We start from the raw sequence: 18974 nt of genomic DNA, 5'->3' as shown, positions 1-18974 counted from the left end.
AATGTGCACGTGTTTCTGTGAGCGTTTAATTATGCTGACACAACTTATTCCACCGACCGGAAAAGAAAGTTACCGCAACACGTGTGCAAATGACAACCCATCAGATTGGTCCTATTTTCCCCATTTTCAGAAACATATACTTTACGTCCCAGTAGACACACACAGACACACACACACGCATTTGTTGAGGATAAATGAACGGAACCACCAGCAGCTTTTCGGCTGTTGGCTGTTGGATGCTTCCGATTTCGACGAATTTTACTTCACAAATGTAAAATGTACATTTTAACCTTCTCCTGCCTTCTCGAATCGCCTAATCCACTCACTAATGCGCTCCGACAGTCCGCATAACGCGCTGGTACCGGAATCGATCCCTCCTGCCGTACGCTTTGGCCGGAATCCAGCGTGACGGTATGGGAAGTGGTTCCCGCGGCACCGGTACACCACAGTACATGATGTTTATCAGCAGTGCATCGTACCACGTCAGTGTGTTCCGTTGGCCGAGCTCTCCCTCCCACTGTACCCTGGCGTGCATCGTGTCCAGCTCGCTGGGTCGTTTCGAAAACGCATCCTTCCGGTAGTGCATAATGCTACCGAGATCGTACGGCACATTGAAGGTGGTTGTGTTCCCTGGATCGACCAGGTCAAAGTTACTCCGCAATGCTGTGAGCGAGATAGAAGCAGTTGATTTTAAGCGACAATTAAAACCCAAACCACTGGCCACTCACATTCGTCCGGCAGCATGTTTTCGTACAGGATCGTAACGTAGCGATCGCGATCGAGCCGATTATGCTCGTGGTAGAACCCGAGCGTGTGCATCAGCTCGTGCACCGGTGTCGTGAGCGCGTTGGCACATCCGGGCTGTAGATTGACGACGGTACGCTCCACACCACGGCCAACGTCACTCCAGCAGCCGGGCTCAATGTTGTCGATCGAAACGTAGGCAACATCTTGCGGGCGCCGTCGACGGAAGCGCACGCAGGTGTGGCGTTCAAGCTCACGCATCGCACCGTTAATGAACCTCAACTCGGACGAGTCTGGAGCAGACGGAAGCAGGAATAGGAATGGCATAGGGCAAAAGACACTCAACACGCACACCCGGTCAATACTCACTGAAAGTTCCATCGATCGAGTAGATTACGGTTGCATTCGGCCATCGGTACGCTGCGTCCGGTGGTCCGGCGAGTGCGTGCCGAAACCGAGGCCTAGGAAGTCTCATATCACCACCGACCAGGTTGCCGAGCTCCCACGGTTCTATACCCGACGACCACGGATCATGGTTACGAACGAGAGGATCTGTTTACGAGAGCACACCACATCTTACCCTTACCAATCAAACTACAACAGCGCCCAAAACGTACCTACGGACGTATCGATCAAACGATACAGTGTGCTCCCAAAGATGGACAGATCGATCGGGATCAGCTCGCCGGTTGTGGTCGAAATTCCACACACCATCAACAACGCCACCAGCGACGCCCACCATCGAAACAATGTTCCCATTCTTACGACCAAACCTAAACTGGGCAAACAAAACCGGTTGCACAGCTCCTCAAACTTCGGGATGTGCGGGCAAAATGACTTCACAAAGACACACCATTGATCATCACAGGCAGTAAAGAAACTGTATTGCCAACACGTCATACTCCGTCAGACGAGCTTGATGGCCGATCGCAACCATGCTCCAGGGATGCCGCGGTACCATGGTAGGCGATCGACCCGGTGCCACACTGTACATCTCCGGCGTGTAGTGCATGATGCTCGCAAAGTCATACGGCAATGGGAACGCTTGGTCCGTCCAAGGACGAACGATTTCGTAGTGGTACAGCGCGATAGGATGTGGCCGAACGTTCCCATATAAAACGCACAGGTACTGATCCCGATCGGGGCGCGTGTGTTGATGCAGAAAGCCCAACACGTGCAGCAGCTCGTGCAGCACCGTTCCAACGCGTTTTGTGCACCGCCTCGGGAGGTTCATGTACTAAGAAAGGGAATAGATGAGAAGATTGAGAGTTCTTACTTTGAGTTTGCATTACCGTTGGACCACGTCGCTGACGTCCCGTGTCAGCCCAACACTCCGTTCCAAACTTGTTTGTTATCACAAGATAGTGGTGCTCGGACGTCCTTCTTGTGAACCGCACACAAGACACCGTACTGAGCAGGTCTATTGCATCGTTTATTGTTGATAGTTCAGTTGCATCTACAAATGATGAATATGGTGTTTAGTTGATAGAAGGTTTAATGTGGCACCTACTTTCCAAAAACTCCATCCAACAGGTACGGTACGGTAGCATTAGGCCATCGGTAACCATTAGGGAGAACGTTCTCTATAACTTCACCATACTGTTGTTCTCGATTTTGAGCGGAGCAAGCTGCTTGCACGGTATCGAGTTTTTCTGTAAAAAATAGGATACTAAATCGTAATGAAATCAAATATAGACACCATCAATGCTTTCATTACGTACCAGTGCTTTCAATCATCATTAACAGAAAGCTGAGAATAAAGGCTGAACCTTGCATCATCTTTAGAGCACTACACGAGATCGATCATTACTGGATGAAGATCACACACGTTCTTAGTAGCATTTGAAATGGCATTTAAAAAAAATAATAATAACCTCCAATCATCCAAACGAAAGAAAGAAATGCTTTGTTGAGAATACTACTACCACACACAAATAATGTCATCTTCAATGTACGATGAAACAGCTTCAAACAACTTCAATAAGAGCCAATGCTGCAAACGGGGTAGTTTTGGATTGAATTTGTTCCATTTTTCTTCATTAAATAATTTCCATACAAACAACCAGTTTTTTTTTGTTTTTTTTTTTGTAAGTGATGCTTGTTTTGCAATACTTTTTTTTTTGTTTTTGCTGTCTCATTTTTTTTTGTCTGTCTTTGTTATACTCATAATAAACACATTGCTAGCATTTCTCAGTTACTTTAACCTTCTTTTTGTTTTGTTTTGCTAGTGTTAAAAAAAATCAACCAACGCAAAGAAAAACACCGACAACAGGAGACAATCGCTCATTTTGTGACATACATATACATGTATATATGGGGCAAGGTTTGCTAGGAGATCGTTTCTGTCATTACTCAAACTGTTCTATCCCACAAGTACACGGGCTCTCGCGATCGCGGTGCACACTCAACGCTCGATCAAAACGAAACTTAAACATCGCTTACATGTATTCTCTGTTTTGGTAAAACTAGAATTTGTTTTGGTTTTATTGTTTTGTGATGCTGTTTGTTTTTCTTCTCTGTCCACCTTACTGTTTGGTTTTCTTCTCTGACCTTACTTTTCCTTAACAATTATCTTCGCATAAGAGCTGTTTTGTAAATTAAATGTTACCAACATAGTAGTCGTGAGTTACTACAGTACCTGCCTGTTGCGTTCGGCAATTATGAGCATCGAGAACGTAACCCGCATCCACGAAAACAGATACGCTTTCCCTATCAAAAGGAACGAAAAACGATCCACCCATCGGACAGGGACATCCTAGGCCTGTCCTAGGTAATTTACACACAAAAGGACAGACCGCGGAGGGAGGGTGGAGGAGGGGGAGATTGTGGGTCCGAACACCTTTAAGGTTACGGGTTCTACCGCTAAACTTAAGACTAACGATTGTGTTATGCCTGCGAAGAATCGGGTGGTGTGGAGTGGTGAAGGGATGTCTGAAATCTAAAACTCTATCTCAACTAGCTGTCTCCTGCTTGCAATTCAGGCCGTTTCCGGGATATACTGCACCACCGTTTCGTGGCACGATCGCGATCAATCCCCCATTCCGCCAACTGCTACTACTACTGAGTCGGAGATTTACTGTGGTACCGCAAGGAATATATCATCATCTTGCACCTCTCTCTGTCTGGTCTGTCTTGCACCCTCCCCAATATAACGTGTCTCTACGTGTCAAACGAATGAATTGGTTTGGATGTTTTTGTATCTTCTTTAAAATAGTTTCATGATTTAATACATTTCTTTTCCTCTTTCCCTTTTCGGTTCTTCGATTTTCTGTTTACACACTAGGATCATATCATATTTCAAAGGTTGTTTGTTTTCTGTGTTAAGAGTACATTGATATTGTATTGTATTATTATCTTAATTAGTGTCGTTTACTTGTTAGCGATTAAATACTACTACATGGATGAGTTTCGTTACAGCAAACTGCTCTCCTCTCGGCACGATACAAACATACACACAGAGTTCGCTCCTGCACGCACTGTCAAGCAAATATCATCATCATCATCAGTTGTTTTACATATTTTATATTATTATTATTATTATTATTATTATTATTATTATTATTATTATTATTATTATTATTATAAGTATTATGCACACAACAACAAAAAAGAAAAGAAAGAGAGAACAATACACACGACGGTCAATCGTTTGTACACCTCTCGGCATGTTGAAGAAGGTGTGTTGAATTTAATCTTCCTGTTCCATTACAGTATCATTCAATGCCCGTAGCGTTTTTACTTCCGATTTTACTACCACAATAACGCTACCCGATCATGGTGACTGAGTCATTTACTTAATCATTCAGGTTTAAAAATGCTTATTATCGATGCCTCGCAAGGTTCAGTTTTTTTGAAGGATAGGATGGGAACGCAATCATTTCCCGTAGAACCATCGTTTACTGTTGTACGTTGATTCAGCTCAACCGGTGAGATCAGAAGCTGGAGTATCGAAAATGTGATGATCACCCTGTTGCTTCACAGGCGAAAGGATGCAAGCACCCGCAACACTCACTCGATCCGATCGAACACGATGCTTCAAACGCGTTTACGAGTTTTGCACAATTTCTACACGGTACATGCATTACATCTGTTCCCCGCCGAAAAGCCATCCCCCTCCACTCCTGCGTATGCTGCTTCATCTGTTCTAAGTGTACTCTAATGCTGCCGTCTGCTCTCATGCCACTTTACTGTGCTTTACTTGTTTTATGTTTTCTGTTAAAGTTAATAAGGCAATGTCAATAAAACGAAAATTATTTGCTCTCGTTTTTTCTTTTCTTTTCTCTCCCATTTCACCCTAAATCCATTGAACTGTGTTTAGAGTTATTCGTTTTGTTTTCTTCTCTGTTAGAATATATATATGTGTGTGTGTATATGTATATGTAAATGTATAAGTGAGTGTATGTTCTAGTTTCTCATATGTCTACGCTTAAGTAACATTAGCGTGGTTGGGTACATAGTTTGAAGGAGTTCTTACATGTGTGTGTGTTTTGTTCCTGTGTACAAAGTGCAATGCTGAGCTTTTGTATTGTTGTGTTACATATTTTTCATCAAATTTCATCCTTTATTTCGGTTATGTTTTTTTTCTTCTTTATCATCTTTTACAACTTTTCATTTCTTCATTTGAGTTTTTGTTTTTCATCCCCCCCTTTAACCTTTCCGGTTCCAGCTGCTCTGCTTGCAGTAACATAAAGCCAACAAAAAAGCAACGAAATTCACACATCGATAGCACGTTCCAAATGCTCCTTTGCCGAGTTTGTTTAGCATTTCTTCTGAAATTGGTTCGCTTTTCTCCTTTCGATAATCCAATGCACTGTATAGCCAGCCAAGGTGTACATCCCCTAGGCCCGGGGGTCACTTTTTCAGTATCGTAAACAATATCCACTTGTATAAATGTATAACTTACTAAGTTACAGTTACAGTTGTTTGTGTATGTGTGTGTGTGTGTATGTGTGTTTGTTGTCCGATTTAACCCCAATTGCGCAACACGCCGCAACAAGACACACGATACAGCAGACTCGCAAAACAGATACCACACACTAGGGCGGCTAAAGAGAGTTGTTTTGTTTTGGTTTTAAAACGATTTGCCTTACAGCTACAGTTAATATAACAAGGGGACAAAAAGGTTATTGAGGGAAAATCAGCCCACACTGTGTCCACATTATGGTAATCGGCGCGAGCGTTCTACGGAACGTAGTAAAACTGATCCCTTTCGATCTTCAACCTCCCCCTTCAGGAGGCGAGGGAGAGGGAATACTGGACCATTAACGGATCCTGGCGACGAGCTAGCAACTATAGGCGATTAAACAGTGTTTTATTATTGTTTATGTGTAGCACTCGAAAAATATATCTCTGCTTATAACTCTATAACGATCTTTATTTTCCGTTCTCGTTTGCCAACATTGGTACCCAACAACGGATCGTACAGCGTGGCACCGGGCAAAACGAGCCTGTTGTCCTTATCGTAAGGGGCGAAGAGAAGGGAAACGGGGGAAAGGATGAAGGGAAAACCAGGATAGGTGAGAGCCTTAACGGAAAAGCCCACCTAACGGGGGCTGACCTAGTCAGAACTAATCCACAGCCATTGCGTACGCGGGTGACGCGACTCTAAACCGCCTCCAAACCGAGAGTTGGTGGTTCAACGCTGTCCTTTCTAGTTACATTACTTCGTGCAATACTCTTTCTATAAAACACGCTCAACAAACAACCGAAAGCACCAACACCAACAGTGTAATGTGTGTGTTTGTGTGTGTATGTGCGTCTGTCCCGTGTGTGGCTGTTTCTGTAACGATTTTGATAAGTGAAAAAGGAAACGCACATTATCGCAACATGTGCATGCGTTTCGGTCGCATCGTTTCATCGAAAAAGGTACATCAGAGTGATCTTAAAATTACATTCTCGCCCAATTTGTTTTCTTTATCATTCCCCTAACCAAAACAATGTATGCTTTATCAATGATTATCAATAAGTATCAATGAGCATTAACCACAAAAGTGACGAAACAGAACGACACGGTGTAGTAGCACGGCAAACGCGAGCTTCGGAAAGGACGAACACACGTAGTACCCACGTTGTTCCACTGCAGTATTATTGTACGGAATTGGGGCCACTCGGGGCCACTCGGGGAATTAGTTGGGGCGATCTAGAGTGAACTATAGTCGACATTACTTAACGACAGTTAAGTACCATCAGCCAGTGCCTAACCACTGTCCACTGTAATAATAATACCGCTTGCGCGTTTTGCCCGTTCTCTCTGTGTTTCTTCCTTTCTTTTTCTCTCTTCTATTTTTTCTCTCTCTCTCTCTCTCTCTCTCTCTCTCTATCTTAACAACAGGATGTAGAATAAATGTACCACTAGGTTTCAGTATGATTTTGCTCGCTTGCTTTGATCTAACTTTACATAACATGATTACTGCTGTGTTTACCTGGGGATACTGGGGGGAGTTTCAACAACTTTTACCTACTCTTTTTCCTTTTCCTCTTCTCGATTTCTTCTCCCTTTTTTGTGAGTGTGGTTCTGTGTGTGTTTGTGTATGTTTGTTTACCGTCTTATTTAATGTGTTAATTAATGATTATTAGGTTTCTGTTTGCTTTGTTTTTCTTCTTTTTTTTTAATTCTTGTTTGCCCTACTCTTGCTTACTTATTATGGGTTCTTAAATTCAAAATTGATATTAACCAGTCTTTTCAATTTCAGCTTACATGTTTACCTTTTGTGTCGCTATATTTTTTTCTTCTTCGTGTTTCGTTTCTCTCCCTCTCTCTCTCTCTCTCTCTCTACCGCTTTTGCTAGCATCGTATCGATTGTAGTGCCCGTGTGTTTTGTATGCTTGTTTTGTTTTGTTTGTCTTCGGTTTTGTGTTTTGTTTTCGCTTATTTCACTTATTTCCATCATCGGACTATTTGGTAATGCTTATGCGTATTGTAAAGTATCATTTAGGTTCGTGGCCCTTGCTTACGTTGTACGCTCTTTCGGTCTTATACACACGCGAGTCTACCGGCTACTATCATCAACTACTACACACATCGCTGTTTTGCCTTGGCTGTGTTTTTATTTTTTCTTGATGTTTTCTATACGCGTGGTTAGCTTTTTCTTAGCTGCATTAGCACCCCCAGTACACTGCTAGAGAAACCTCGGCTTAGTTTAAAGGGGAGTGGGGGGGGGGGGAGAGAGTTCCGGAAAGGAGCCATTCGGAACGCAACTGCCGAATCGAGTGTGAATGTTGCTTCTTTTGCTGGCTGATTGATATACGGGCAAGGGTAAAATATATGTGATCGACAAACACTGCGCCACACTGCACCACACACCTATCGTCAAAACCTAGAAGGGTAAAGAGAAAAAAATGGTTTAAAAAGGAAGTAGCAAAAAAACATACGAAAACAATACAGTGAAAAGGTTTAAAACAAATAAAACAAAAGCATTGACCAACGAAAGTTTTAATAATAAATGAATATGTTTATTAAGTTTGATTATTTAAATACAAAAAAAACTGTTGTCGGAGGAAGAAACACAATTAAAGAGGGTAAAAAAGAAGGAAAAAGGACGAACAAAAACAGAACCAAATTTGACACCATTTGAACCGTGTTTGTGGGAAAAGAAAGTAAGCAAAACGATGCCATAAAACGTAAAAAAAATGATCAACTTGACACCCCTTAATGTTGTCCCTATTAGCGTGTCATTAATATATATAAATTGTTTATCTGTGTAAGGTGTTCGTTTTTGCTTCGTTTTCATGTTTTTATAGCAGCATTTTAATGTGTATGTTCTAGATTTTTTTCTCTCTCTCTTTTCTATGTATTACACAAGCGGTATGTTGTAGGAAACGAGTTTTCGAAAAAAAAAAAACTATCTAGTCGAGTCTAGGGATTGTGTCTGTAATCTGAGGATTGTCGCTGCCGCACGCTGTCCAGTTCCACTTGGAATTCCACAGTGGTGATGATGTTTTGTTTTAAAAGTATATCCCCTGCCCACTGTGGAGGAAAAACGAAAATTTATATCCTAACTTAGCTTGATGCTTCTCACTTAGTTGTTAATTAATAAAACCGTGTGTGTGTTTTTTTGTTTTTGTTATTCCTATCTCATTCACTCAAAGGAGCGCTACGCTCTCCTTCGTTTTGTTGGCGCAATTTGATGTTTTTTTTTCCTTATCATACACAATCTATTAGTAGCTTCCTTAATTTGTTCTCATCTATATCGCGGTGTTTTTTTTTGTTTGTTTACCTTTCATTTACGTTCTATTTGGCAGTTATTATTCTAAGCGATAGGTACAATTTGTTTCTGTTTTGTTAAAAACTTTCTCTTTAAACGATAGCGTTAACCCATACGACAAACAAAACCCGCGGGCGGCGTGTACAGGGATCATATCCAGCCGCAGTTGTATGTTGCAACCGTTTCGTGTACACACCAGATACACTAAAACACGGCACATTATTATTGTTTTGCTAAAACCACCTGCGTCCTGCGTCCTATTATACATCGGACCCGGTGGCGCAACCACAACCTGCAGGTCACAGACACGCATCGCTTAGCTAAACACGGAAAAAGAGGGAAAACAGGGAGGAAAGTTTAAATGAACATCACATTCGATCTTGCACGAGTGGTGTGTTTTTGTATGTGACAAAGGTTCCTATCTTTTAGTACCGCACTTATGTGATGATTAAACAAAAAAAAAACAACCAAACAAACAAAATGATGTACAGCAAAAAGTGAGCAAAACGATACGTTGTATGCTTCTATTATAATGGTAGTGTATATATGTATATGTATATTTATGCAAATATCCGACAAAAAAAGAGAGAAGATAGCAAATTACACAGAAGAAGATAGTGAAGTTTAAAGAAGAAAAAAAAACGCATAAAGAAATTAATCATAAAGCGGAACATACATAAAATTAAACGCAAATTTCTCACTCGCTCGCTACCGTTCGCAACTTTGTGTTCCTCATAGGATCTTCTTCTACCGGGAGGAGGGGGAGGGAGGTAGCACTCACACACACACACACGACGCACACACGCTTTTGCCCTCCTGGGGTGGTGGTAGCTGTTGGTTGTTTTTTTTTATTCCCCTCACTTTTCCTTAGCTCAGTTCAGTTGCCTAACACTTGCCTACTACACACATTACCTTAAGAAAGCACTACAAACAAATACAAACGAACGAAAAGAATGAACAAACGGTACATCCTTCCTAAAACAAGCTGAAGGAACCAGGAGCAACCGGACGATGTGTTGCAAATTAGCGTCCAATCGATTGCCGAACGGGCGGTGGGGAGAAAAGGGCCACTTGGTCGAAGTAGGAGAAGGTAACATGGATGGGGGGGGGGGGAGGAGCAGGGAACGGGGAACAACTGTGGGTATAAACTTCTAAACTATCTTACTTTGCTGCTCGCTAACGCAGGCCAGCCAAGAGGAGAACATACGTACGTGGTAGTTAGTAGTAGTAGTAGTAGTAGTACTAGTAGTAAGTAATAGTCATAGCATAGTAGCATTACTTTTAAAATACATCAAAACATGGAAGTGACTCTACACATACACAGAAAAAAAGAAACATAATTAACATCTCAACACTCAACACTATTTCACGCATCCCGGGGGAGGTGTGTGTATTGTTAAAAAGGAAGCAACCAAAAACTCGGGTATTCGATACCATTCGTTTTGTTTCCGTGGGAAAACGATAGGAAAATAAACGCTTTTCTTCTCTTATAGCCGTTGAACGTGCGTCACTACTTCGCTGTGTGTGTGTATGTGTGTGTGTGATCTACTATCTGTCTCTACTAACGATGTCTATTAATTATTGTTTAAGTTATCTGACGCTTCTCTTGTTTAAACCTAGTTCTTTACCAGTTCTTATGCAAAAAAAAATCAAACAAAACACTACTAAAACAGGGCTTCCGGCGGCATTTTAACTGATGCTCTTTTTTAGCTTATTGTTGTTACTTGCATGCCTTCTGCAAACTTGCTTTACTACACCTACAAAATCTCGGACCTCTTCTCCCGAGCTTTAATCCGTTGTTGCTTGGTGGTTGAGTTTTTCTTCCCTTTTTTTTTCTTAGACAATTTTCTGTGTTACACTCTAGTAGTTTTTGTTTTAGAACAGAATTATTAACCAACACACACACGCACACACGCACGCCTACACGCACACGCTATGTTTCTGCCTTCCTCATTCAAACATTCTCTTTCACGCATTCAACAACAAACACACAACACGCCTCTAACCTTAGCTGTTGGAGAAGTTGGTCTATCCACTATTTTAGTTTGATTTCTAGGGTTTTGTTGCACTAATATGTTAAAACAAAAAAAGGGGCACATTATAATACAGAGAGAGAGAGAGAGAGAGGGAGAAAAAATAAACTATTTCTGTTTCATTTCCGGTTCCTTATATGCTTCATTATAACAATTACTTAAACTTGGGCTTAACCAACAACAACAACAACCCCCCTCCGCCAATGCAGTTATCCTTTTCGTTTCCTAGGAAACACAGGACACGCACACACATACGCTTAAAAACGCGCACCACAAACAATGTTTTGCGCAATGGTATACACGTGCGCGAGAAGCCCTGTGCCGTTGCGGGTGTTGTTTTATCTGCTAACACACGCACACAAGCACACACACACATACACAAGTACACACCGACACTCCGGTATTCGCCCAGTTCGATATAGTATGATTTAGTTTGTTTTGTTTTTTTCCTTGCTCGCTAAAAAGTTACACAATATCAGTTCTCATTCTTAAGACGCGATACACACGTACGTGCGTGCGCGCGTGATCTATGTACCTTACGTGTAGTTGTATGCTCCTACTATTAGAAAGCCCGCCTACTGCGTTCTTTAAAACAAGCAACAACAAAAAAACAGAATATTCTACTCTGTTTGTTAGAATAGAATATTCGTTTTAGAATTTTCTAAAAGAAAAAATATTCTAGTTTTTCATCTTTACTTATTCGAAAACTCCTTGGAAAACTAGTTCATAGATGAGAAAAGGAAACAAAGGACCAGACACAGACGAGGGCATTAAATGAAAAATAATGTTAAATAAAAGCTGTTACAGAGATAGAAGAAGAAAACAAAACACGAAAAAGGAATGAGAAAAACGAAATAAAAGCACAAAATCGGTATTTTTTTGTTACAATCATTAAAAAGCCGCGCGCGCGTGAGAGCAATCCTGCCCTCCCTCACGGGGCACATTTTACACTTTAATATTAACCGTCCGCGAGCTGTTTTTTTTTTTGACACAATACAGGGTACAGGGTGTAGTAGGTAGGTATGACGCTCTCTAAAATGTACAATAATAGAATTCCACACTAAAAGAAAAGGAAAGCAAATACTATATATCCTTAGGTATGCCTTTCTCGATCAAGGCGTGATAAATCAAGTGTTGTTACTACTATCCTTTTTTTTTTGTTTAAAACAATCACCGTCTTTCCCCACCGCTAACTAGTGGTTTGTGTGTGTGTGTGTGTGTGTGTGTGTGTGTGTGTAAGTGCTTTCTTCTCCTAGCATAATATTGGCGCGCACGAAATTAATTGCTAATTGCCATTACATATCTTGCTCTATTTTTATGACCTGCACAATGATTCTTAACTAACAGTGCTTCATCCGCAGCCATTGCTGGTACTGTGGCAGGGAGTGCCATTGTTAGCCTTGTTTTGTTCTAGCTTAAAAGTGAGTACACTAGCGAACTCGGAAAAAGAATATCCTTGACAAACGAGACGAGAAGCTGAACCACCGCATATTTACGCATTATTTTAAAACGATAAAGTTTTCACAATTGAATTCTTGCGTGCGTTAATCCTATCTTTCTTCCCCGGTGTTGTCACCATACATGCCTGAACTGAAATATATCTACCCACAGTTTTAAACTGGCTCTCCTTAGTTAAGACATTGTCGTGTCTCTCTCTCTTGTTTAACATATCTCTTGTGTGCTACCAATAAAATGACGGTATAATAGGGATAAAAGCGAACTTAGCATACATACGACCACGTGGTACAAATCAAATTAAAACAAAACCAAAAGCTCCACAAGGGGGAAAAGGAAAAACTGTGCCAAAAAGGACCATTTTGACCTGTGTTCGTCTTTGTGGAAGCTCTGACCAAACACTAGAGTGTGACTACTAGAGGGCACTACTAAAGTACGAGTGGTTGTGTGTGTGTGTGTGTGTGTGTGTGTGTGTATGTTTAGCATACAATTAAAAAAGAACAAAACAAGCTAGCATTATTCATAGACCGATAATTAAAGTAAATGGTGTTTTATAAAACAAAATCGAAAAAATAATATTTATCATATAATAAAAAAAATTAAACGAATGGAAAGAAAACAGGCTGCAAACAGTTCTCGTACAACGGGCGTGTGTGTTGGAGGGAAAGATAATTGAAAACAGAACCAAACAATCCTCCTTTCGTTTGCGGTGGTGTTTGTCTCTTTAACTTTGTCTTCAAATTGGTATGTATGTTTCTAGTTTGTTACTTTAAAAAAAAACTCTTCACAAGTGGGACACACACACCACACGCACAGATAATTTTCAAAAAAAATAAAACAAAGAGAAACAGCTTTTCTATGTTTTCCTACACATCGACCAACACAAACGACACTTTCACCACTTTCTCTCTGTCTGTGTCTGCCTCTCTGCCTCTCTCTATATATAGATTGCCGGTATTATGTGTTCAGTGTTGCGCGTTTACGTTTTTCTTTTGTTTCTTGTTGTGTGTTATATTTAAAAAAAAAACAGAAGCAATCTCTTCCCACAATCCAATTCAATAACAATTTCACACCCAATTACAAAGATTGACGCGTTTCGTCTGTTTCTATTTCGAAAATTACTATACGAATATTATACTTTAAAACAACACACAGAGGCTTACTTACGTTTACACACCCTCGCCCTCCCCCGATATTGCCGGCAACAGTTAATTATTCGCGACCGCGCGCGCGCGTGTGTGTGTGTGTGTGTGTATGTAAATGAGGTGTATAAACAAAACTCGAAAGGTAGGTATAAGGTGGGTGTGTGGTAGGTGTTTAATGTCCGAGTTTCCACCCATTTATCTGCTTAAAAAAGAAGTGTGAAAAACTAGTGTTAATTTAATACAATCCGTTACCATTTCCACCAGAACAGGAAACAATGTTTCAATGCAACAACAAATCCAACCATCTCTCTCGCTCTCTTTCCTCACACTAAATCCAATCTCTCTGTGTACAAGTGTGTGTGTGTGTGTGTGTGGGTTCTGCATTCAAAGGAAAAAGTATAGTTTTTAGTACTTCTCATCCCCCGAACGCCACCGGTTTCTGCAAACTCTAGCATATTACCGCTCCAAATATTAACCGTGTTGTTGCAGCTCTACGCTCCTATACTTGCATCTTTTACATGTTTTTTCCAGCTTCCAGCTTTATGTATCTCTCTCTCTCTATCTCTTTTTCTCTTGCTTTTGTTTCTATCGTAAACTACTTATCATGAATTTGTGTGTTTTGTTTGCTTCCTCATTCTAAAGTCGCGCAAAGTAAATGTAATTAGTTAGTATTATTATCTTCTCCTCTAATTAGCTTCGCTTTCCTACGCATATCGTTCATCGCTCTATCTATCTTTTTCTCCGTTTGTGTTGTGTTTTTTGCTCTGCTTCTTATTCACCAGCATTTTTTTTATGGGGAGGATTGTAGTGTGTTCTGTGTGTGTGTGTGTTTTGTGTTTGCGAACATTTATATGCAATATGGATGTGGTTGTTCTTGTTGTTTATAATAGTAGTACTAGAGTTACTTGTTTTTATAATCTTTGCTAAGCATCCTTTTTTGTTTTTCTGTGTTTTCTTTTCTTTTTTTTTTGTTGCTCACCTTATTAGAATCCCTCATCTTCTTTATATGAATTTACCTTTGTTTTGTTTTCTTTTCTTCTTGTTATATGTATATATAATTATTTATAATGTATAGAGTTTGTTGCTGCTGTATATACTCCATGCTCTATCTTGTAATTGAATGAATACGACGTCTGTCCACCCCCTCCACACTTTTAGCTTGTTGTATATGTATGAGTGAGTTTCCCAAGCAGCCAGTGTGTTATGAAACAATTCATCGGAAAGTTCCACCATCATCATGATCGTCATATTTTTTTTGTTTAGTTTTCCTCTTATCTACCGTATGGGTGCTTACTTCTGCTAAAATCCTGATGGAATTCCGACACCTTGCTCGACGCTGAGGCCCGTTCCACTCCACTCTACTAAACCGATTTACAGAGGGTGTTTTTTATATCTGTATGTTGCTGTGTATGCACATGATGCTGATTCTATTGTTGCTGTTACACTGCGCTGATGCTTTCTAATGCTTCCTGTTTTCGTTTTTTTTCTTTTTGTTCCTTTCCATTCGATTCGTGTAATTTATAGGACGCCAAAAAATGGGTGCGTGTGTGTGTGTGTGCTCTCTATTTTCTTATTGATCCTCCTTACAGTAAACGCTGACCACGATTGAGCACCGATGCTGCTGCTGATGCTGCTGCTGCTGGAAGTGGCGCTTGGACGCTTGCTCCGCGAACGGGCCCACCAAACGCGTATCCTCCTGCTGCCAACGATGGGCGTTCCATGCCCGCCAAACGGCCAGCAGCAACGTCGGAAGCGTCAATCCGCTCGCCCATCTAGAACGCCTGGTAGGGCGGCTGGGAGGTCGCATCACTGCCGGCACCGTACACCGAGCGCGGCCGGTTGTTGTACGTGTTCTGGTCGCTCTGGTAGTAGTTGTAGCCGGCGGTAGCGGCGGCAGCGGCAGCCGCCGCAGCAGCCGCACCACCACCGTACGCGGCCGAACCGCCACCGTACTCCGAGCCCGGCTTGGACGGGCCACCGCTAGTCGGGCCGGCCGAGGCGCCCGGACCGGCGGTCGGGCCGGACTGGGGGCGCGTGTACATGTCCGCGGTCGAGCCAGCGGCCGAGCCGGCCGTGTTCGGCGGCATGTTCCACGAGTTCCAGTTGCCGGACCCGTACCCGCCGGCGCTACCGGCGCCCGAGTTGTTGTACATGTCGTACCCACCGTAGCCCTGCGTTTGCTGCGGCGTGGCATTGTAGTTGCCCCACTGCTGCGGTGGCGGCGGCGCTCCCCAGCTCTGGTACGCGTTGGCGGCGCCGGCCGCACCGGCCCCGTACCCGCCGTAGCCCTGCTGGGGCTGGGACGTGCCCCAGCCCTGGTAGCCCTGGATCATGTTCGACTGCATGTTGATCGGCGGTCCGCCCATCTGCCCGTTGCCCATCGGGGGCGCCTGCGGCGAGCCCCACTGGTACGAGTCGGTGTTCATGCTGTTGCTGTTGTTCTGATTGCCGTCGCGCGGTTCCGCCTTCTTCACCTCCACCTGCTTGCCGCTGATGTGCACGAAGTGGTCCGTCGTCGCACGCTCGACCGCGCTCTCGTTCTCGAACGACAGGAAGCCGAAGCCGCGCGACTTCTTCTTCTCCTGGTCGTACATGATCACCACCTCCATGACGGTGCCGTACCGGCAGAAGAACGAGCGCAGATCCGTCTCGGTGATGTTGGGCGGCAGCCCGCCGAGGAACACCTTCGGGTAGCCGCCGGTGCGCTTCGGCTTGTGCTGCGAGCGCGGATTGCACGGCTTCGGATCGATCGTGCGCCCGTCCAGCGTGTGCGGCCCGTTCTCGAGCGCCCGCTCCACGTTCTCCGGATCGGCAAACGTCACGAAGCCGAACCCGCGCGACCGGCCGGTCTCGTTGTTCTTCATCACCACGCAGTCGATCACCTCGCCGTACCGGCTGAAGTAGCGCTGCAGGTTCTCGTGGCTCGTCTCCCAGGACAGCCCGCCGACGAACAGCTTGCCCTTCTCATGATCATCCAGTTCGGCCGGGATCATCTTTTTCGATGGATGCATCTTCCTGCCACCGAGGCTGCTGCTGCTACCCTCACTGTTGCGGTTCCGTGCAGGGGCCCGCGCCGGTTGCTGATACACCTCGTTGCCTGGGGGATACGTCGTGATGAGGCTGGCCTGGTACCTGCTACACACTGGCTGGATGCTGGCTGGATACACACTCACACACTTCCTCACCTACACTACCGTCGGCGAATTTGCGTGGGGTTTGTGTTGGGGGGTGGAGGGGGCCTCTCACTCTCCTGCAGAGGTGCGCGTGTGTGTTTGTATATGTTTATTCACTTACTACACGTGCGTAGGCGGTGGTCCCCGTTGAATCCGTTTGTTCCGTTTGTTTGCATCGCCCGAAGCGCCATCGATGATTTCGCCGGGACAGAAGCGGCACACCAAAATGGACGATCCACGGAGCAGGACACGATGGCACAATAATAACACCACGGGCACAGAAAAAAAGAAAAGAAAAAAAGCAAAATAAAATATCTTCACATCCAAGTAGGTGTTGATGCGCGCGTGTATGTGTGTGAGTATCGATATGTGAGCGTGTGTGTGTGTGTGTGTGTGTGCGTATGTCGGATACATATGCGAAGGAAAGGAAGGTGATTAACCGCATCCATCTAGTGAACGGTGCACCGTCCGAAGAAGAGAAAGAAGAACACACTCATCAGCACACCAGGCGACCCGCGTACGATTCCGCGTCACACTCAAAACCGGGGGAAATTCCCCACATTTAGCTACGTAATCACGACACAATCTGCGAGCGCCAGCATCCTTTTTCTTCGTCAATGCTGACGAACGAAAGGCAGCGTGGCCATACCCAACCAGCGCAGAGCAGCGAAAAGCGGCTCTCCACCAAATTTCACCACCACCTCACCTTGCTCACCACCGATGGCGTTTGTCCATCCGGTACGCCACGAAACAGTAACCATTGTCGGGATACTGCCCGCAAAACCCGTACCAGATTGGTGGTACAATGCAGACTCATCACGACGACAAACGGAAGTTCACGCAAGGAGAATGTCGACGGGGTGGTGGTGGTGGTTGTGTGGTATGGTAGCAAAAGCATCCAAAAAGGCTAAATTTTACAGCTAATTCACACGTTCCGCAGTTCGAAAACGGGTCCAAAAATAACCCACAGTACCATTCCTGGCACCGGGGACACAAAACCGATCGAAAAAAAACCCCGCACGCCTTACATTTTCGCCAGCCTTACGGTGGAACCATGTTCCGGATACGCCACGACACGGGAGAGGGAGGGGGAAACCGAACGACACACAGCAATACGTACGCACGTACACGCGCTGCTGCCTCTTCGGTACACGGGTACACGGGGTGGCTGGCTCGCTGGCACACTTCTTTCGCTTCCCGGGCGGCCACGGGCCGTTTTACTTACTTTCTAGTATTTCTAGCGGCTTCTTTACGTTTTAAAGATTAAAATTATGCTTAGCGTTCAGGGTTTAATCTTAATAAGATGCCTTAAATACTAATTAGAAAACTAAAAAAGATTAAACTTCTTAGAAATCTAAATAACATTAAATGGTGCTGACCATCGCTTTTCCCTTTTCACCTTTTCGAGGTTAGCTGCACTGTACAAGCTGCTCGAATCGAGCATTCGGCACGGGCACGAGGCGAAAGCGGTGTTGTCGCGAGTGAGCCGAACGCGCGCTCGAATCGTTCACAATTCGTGCGGCGTCATCCGGGCGAAAGGTGAATCGATTGTGATAGCATTTTCACTAGGGCAGGCTGTATTTGGGGCACATTTTTATTGTGATTTTCGTAGTCTTTCGTTTGGGGAACGTGTTTTAATCAACGGTGTGTAGGAATGAGGAAAAATGCAATGTTTTTAATGCTTTTAAGAAGTACGGTTGTATAATAATTTGAAAAATAAAGAATCGATTTAAAATCGTTTCGTTTATAACCCCACACTCAATTCTTATTGGGACGTTTCAAGAATGATCGTGCATTTTGTTTTGAAGGATTTAATTTTTTACAAACTCAAAATTTGTATGATTTCTGTGCCAAAAATTAAAAAATTAAAGCTTATTGAATTTTTGGAAAGAACAGTTCAAAATGATGTGATTTGAAAGTGAAAAATTTATCTACGTGGCAAAATAAGGCAAAAAAAACACACAAGTAAATATTGTTTTGCTGGCATACATTTGACTGTCTAGAATATAATATTGTGGTAAATAAGTACAACTTAGCGGAGTACATAAAAAAGAGTTTTTTATGGAGTTTATAACAAGTTTAAATAATTAAAATTCCGATTTTTCAACCCACTCGGGAAGCAAAATTTCATTTCGCATAGTGGTAGTCGAGGGCGAAAACTGCTGTCATTGTGTGATATATTGTTTTTGATAAAATCTTCTGCTACACAATTCATAGTTT

The 18974-nt window shown here is 43.3% G+C and overlaps 3 protein-coding genes across 5 annotated transcripts; all 3 read right to left on the bottom strand.

Moving 5' to 3' along the window:
• Nucleotides 1-122: 122 nt before the first annotated feature.
• LOC121589931 (low choriolytic enzyme-like) lies at nt 123-1604 on the bottom strand. Its single transcript, XM_041909202.1, has 4 exons — nt 1362-1604; nt 1114-1296; nt 729-1037; nt 123-663 (listed from the first exon to the last, which is right to left on the bottom strand). The coding sequence occupies exons 1-4, from the start codon at nt 1501-1503 to the stop codon at nt 326-328; spliced, it is 972 nt and encodes a 323-aa protein (XP_041765136.1). The 5' UTR covers nt 1504-1604; the 3' UTR covers nt 123-325.
• Nucleotides 1600-3100, bottom strand: LOC121589932 (astacin-like metalloendopeptidase). Its single transcript, XM_041909203.1, has 4 exons — nt 2466-3100; nt 2259-2396; nt 2037-2200; nt 1600-1981 (listed from the first exon to the last, which is right to left on the bottom strand). Exons 1-4 carry the CDS (start codon nt 2521-2523, stop codon nt 1607-1609), a joined length of 735 nt encoding a protein of 244 aa, XP_041765137.1. The 5' UTR covers nt 2524-3100; the 3' UTR covers nt 1600-1606.
• An 11255-nt stretch (nt 3101-14355) lies between these two features.
• LOC121589929 (heterogeneous nuclear ribonucleoprotein 27C) lies at nt 14356-18230 on the bottom strand. 3 transcript variants are annotated; one of them, XM_041909200.1, is made up of 2 exons: nt 18134-18230; nt 14356-16874 (listed from the first exon to the last, which is right to left on the bottom strand). In XM_041909200.1, exon 2 carries the CDS (start codon nt 16590-16592, stop codon nt 15354-15356), a length of 1239 nt encoding a protein of 412 aa, XP_041765134.1. In that variant the 5' UTR covers nt 16593-16874; nt 18134-18230; the 3' UTR covers nt 14356-15353. The 3 variants fall into 3 exon arrangements, with proteins under 3 accessions (XP_041765134.1, XP_041765133.1, XP_041765135.1); XM_041909199.1 differs by having other exon boundaries at nt 17980-18186; XM_041909201.1 differs by lacking the exon at nt 18134-18230 and adding an exon at nt 17783-17924.
• Between the last annotated feature and the right edge of the window lie 744 nt (nt 18231-18974).

The sequence above is a fragment of the Anopheles merus genome, chromosome 2R, assembly GCF_017562075.2.
Source record: "Anopheles merus strain MAF chromosome 2R, AmerM5.1, whole genome shotgun sequence".
NCBI lineage: Eukaryota > Metazoa > Arthropoda > Insecta > Diptera > Culicidae > Anopheles > Anopheles merus.
The sequence above is the reverse complement of the archived record's forward strand: the minus strand, read 5'-3'. Positions and strand labels throughout refer to the sequence as shown.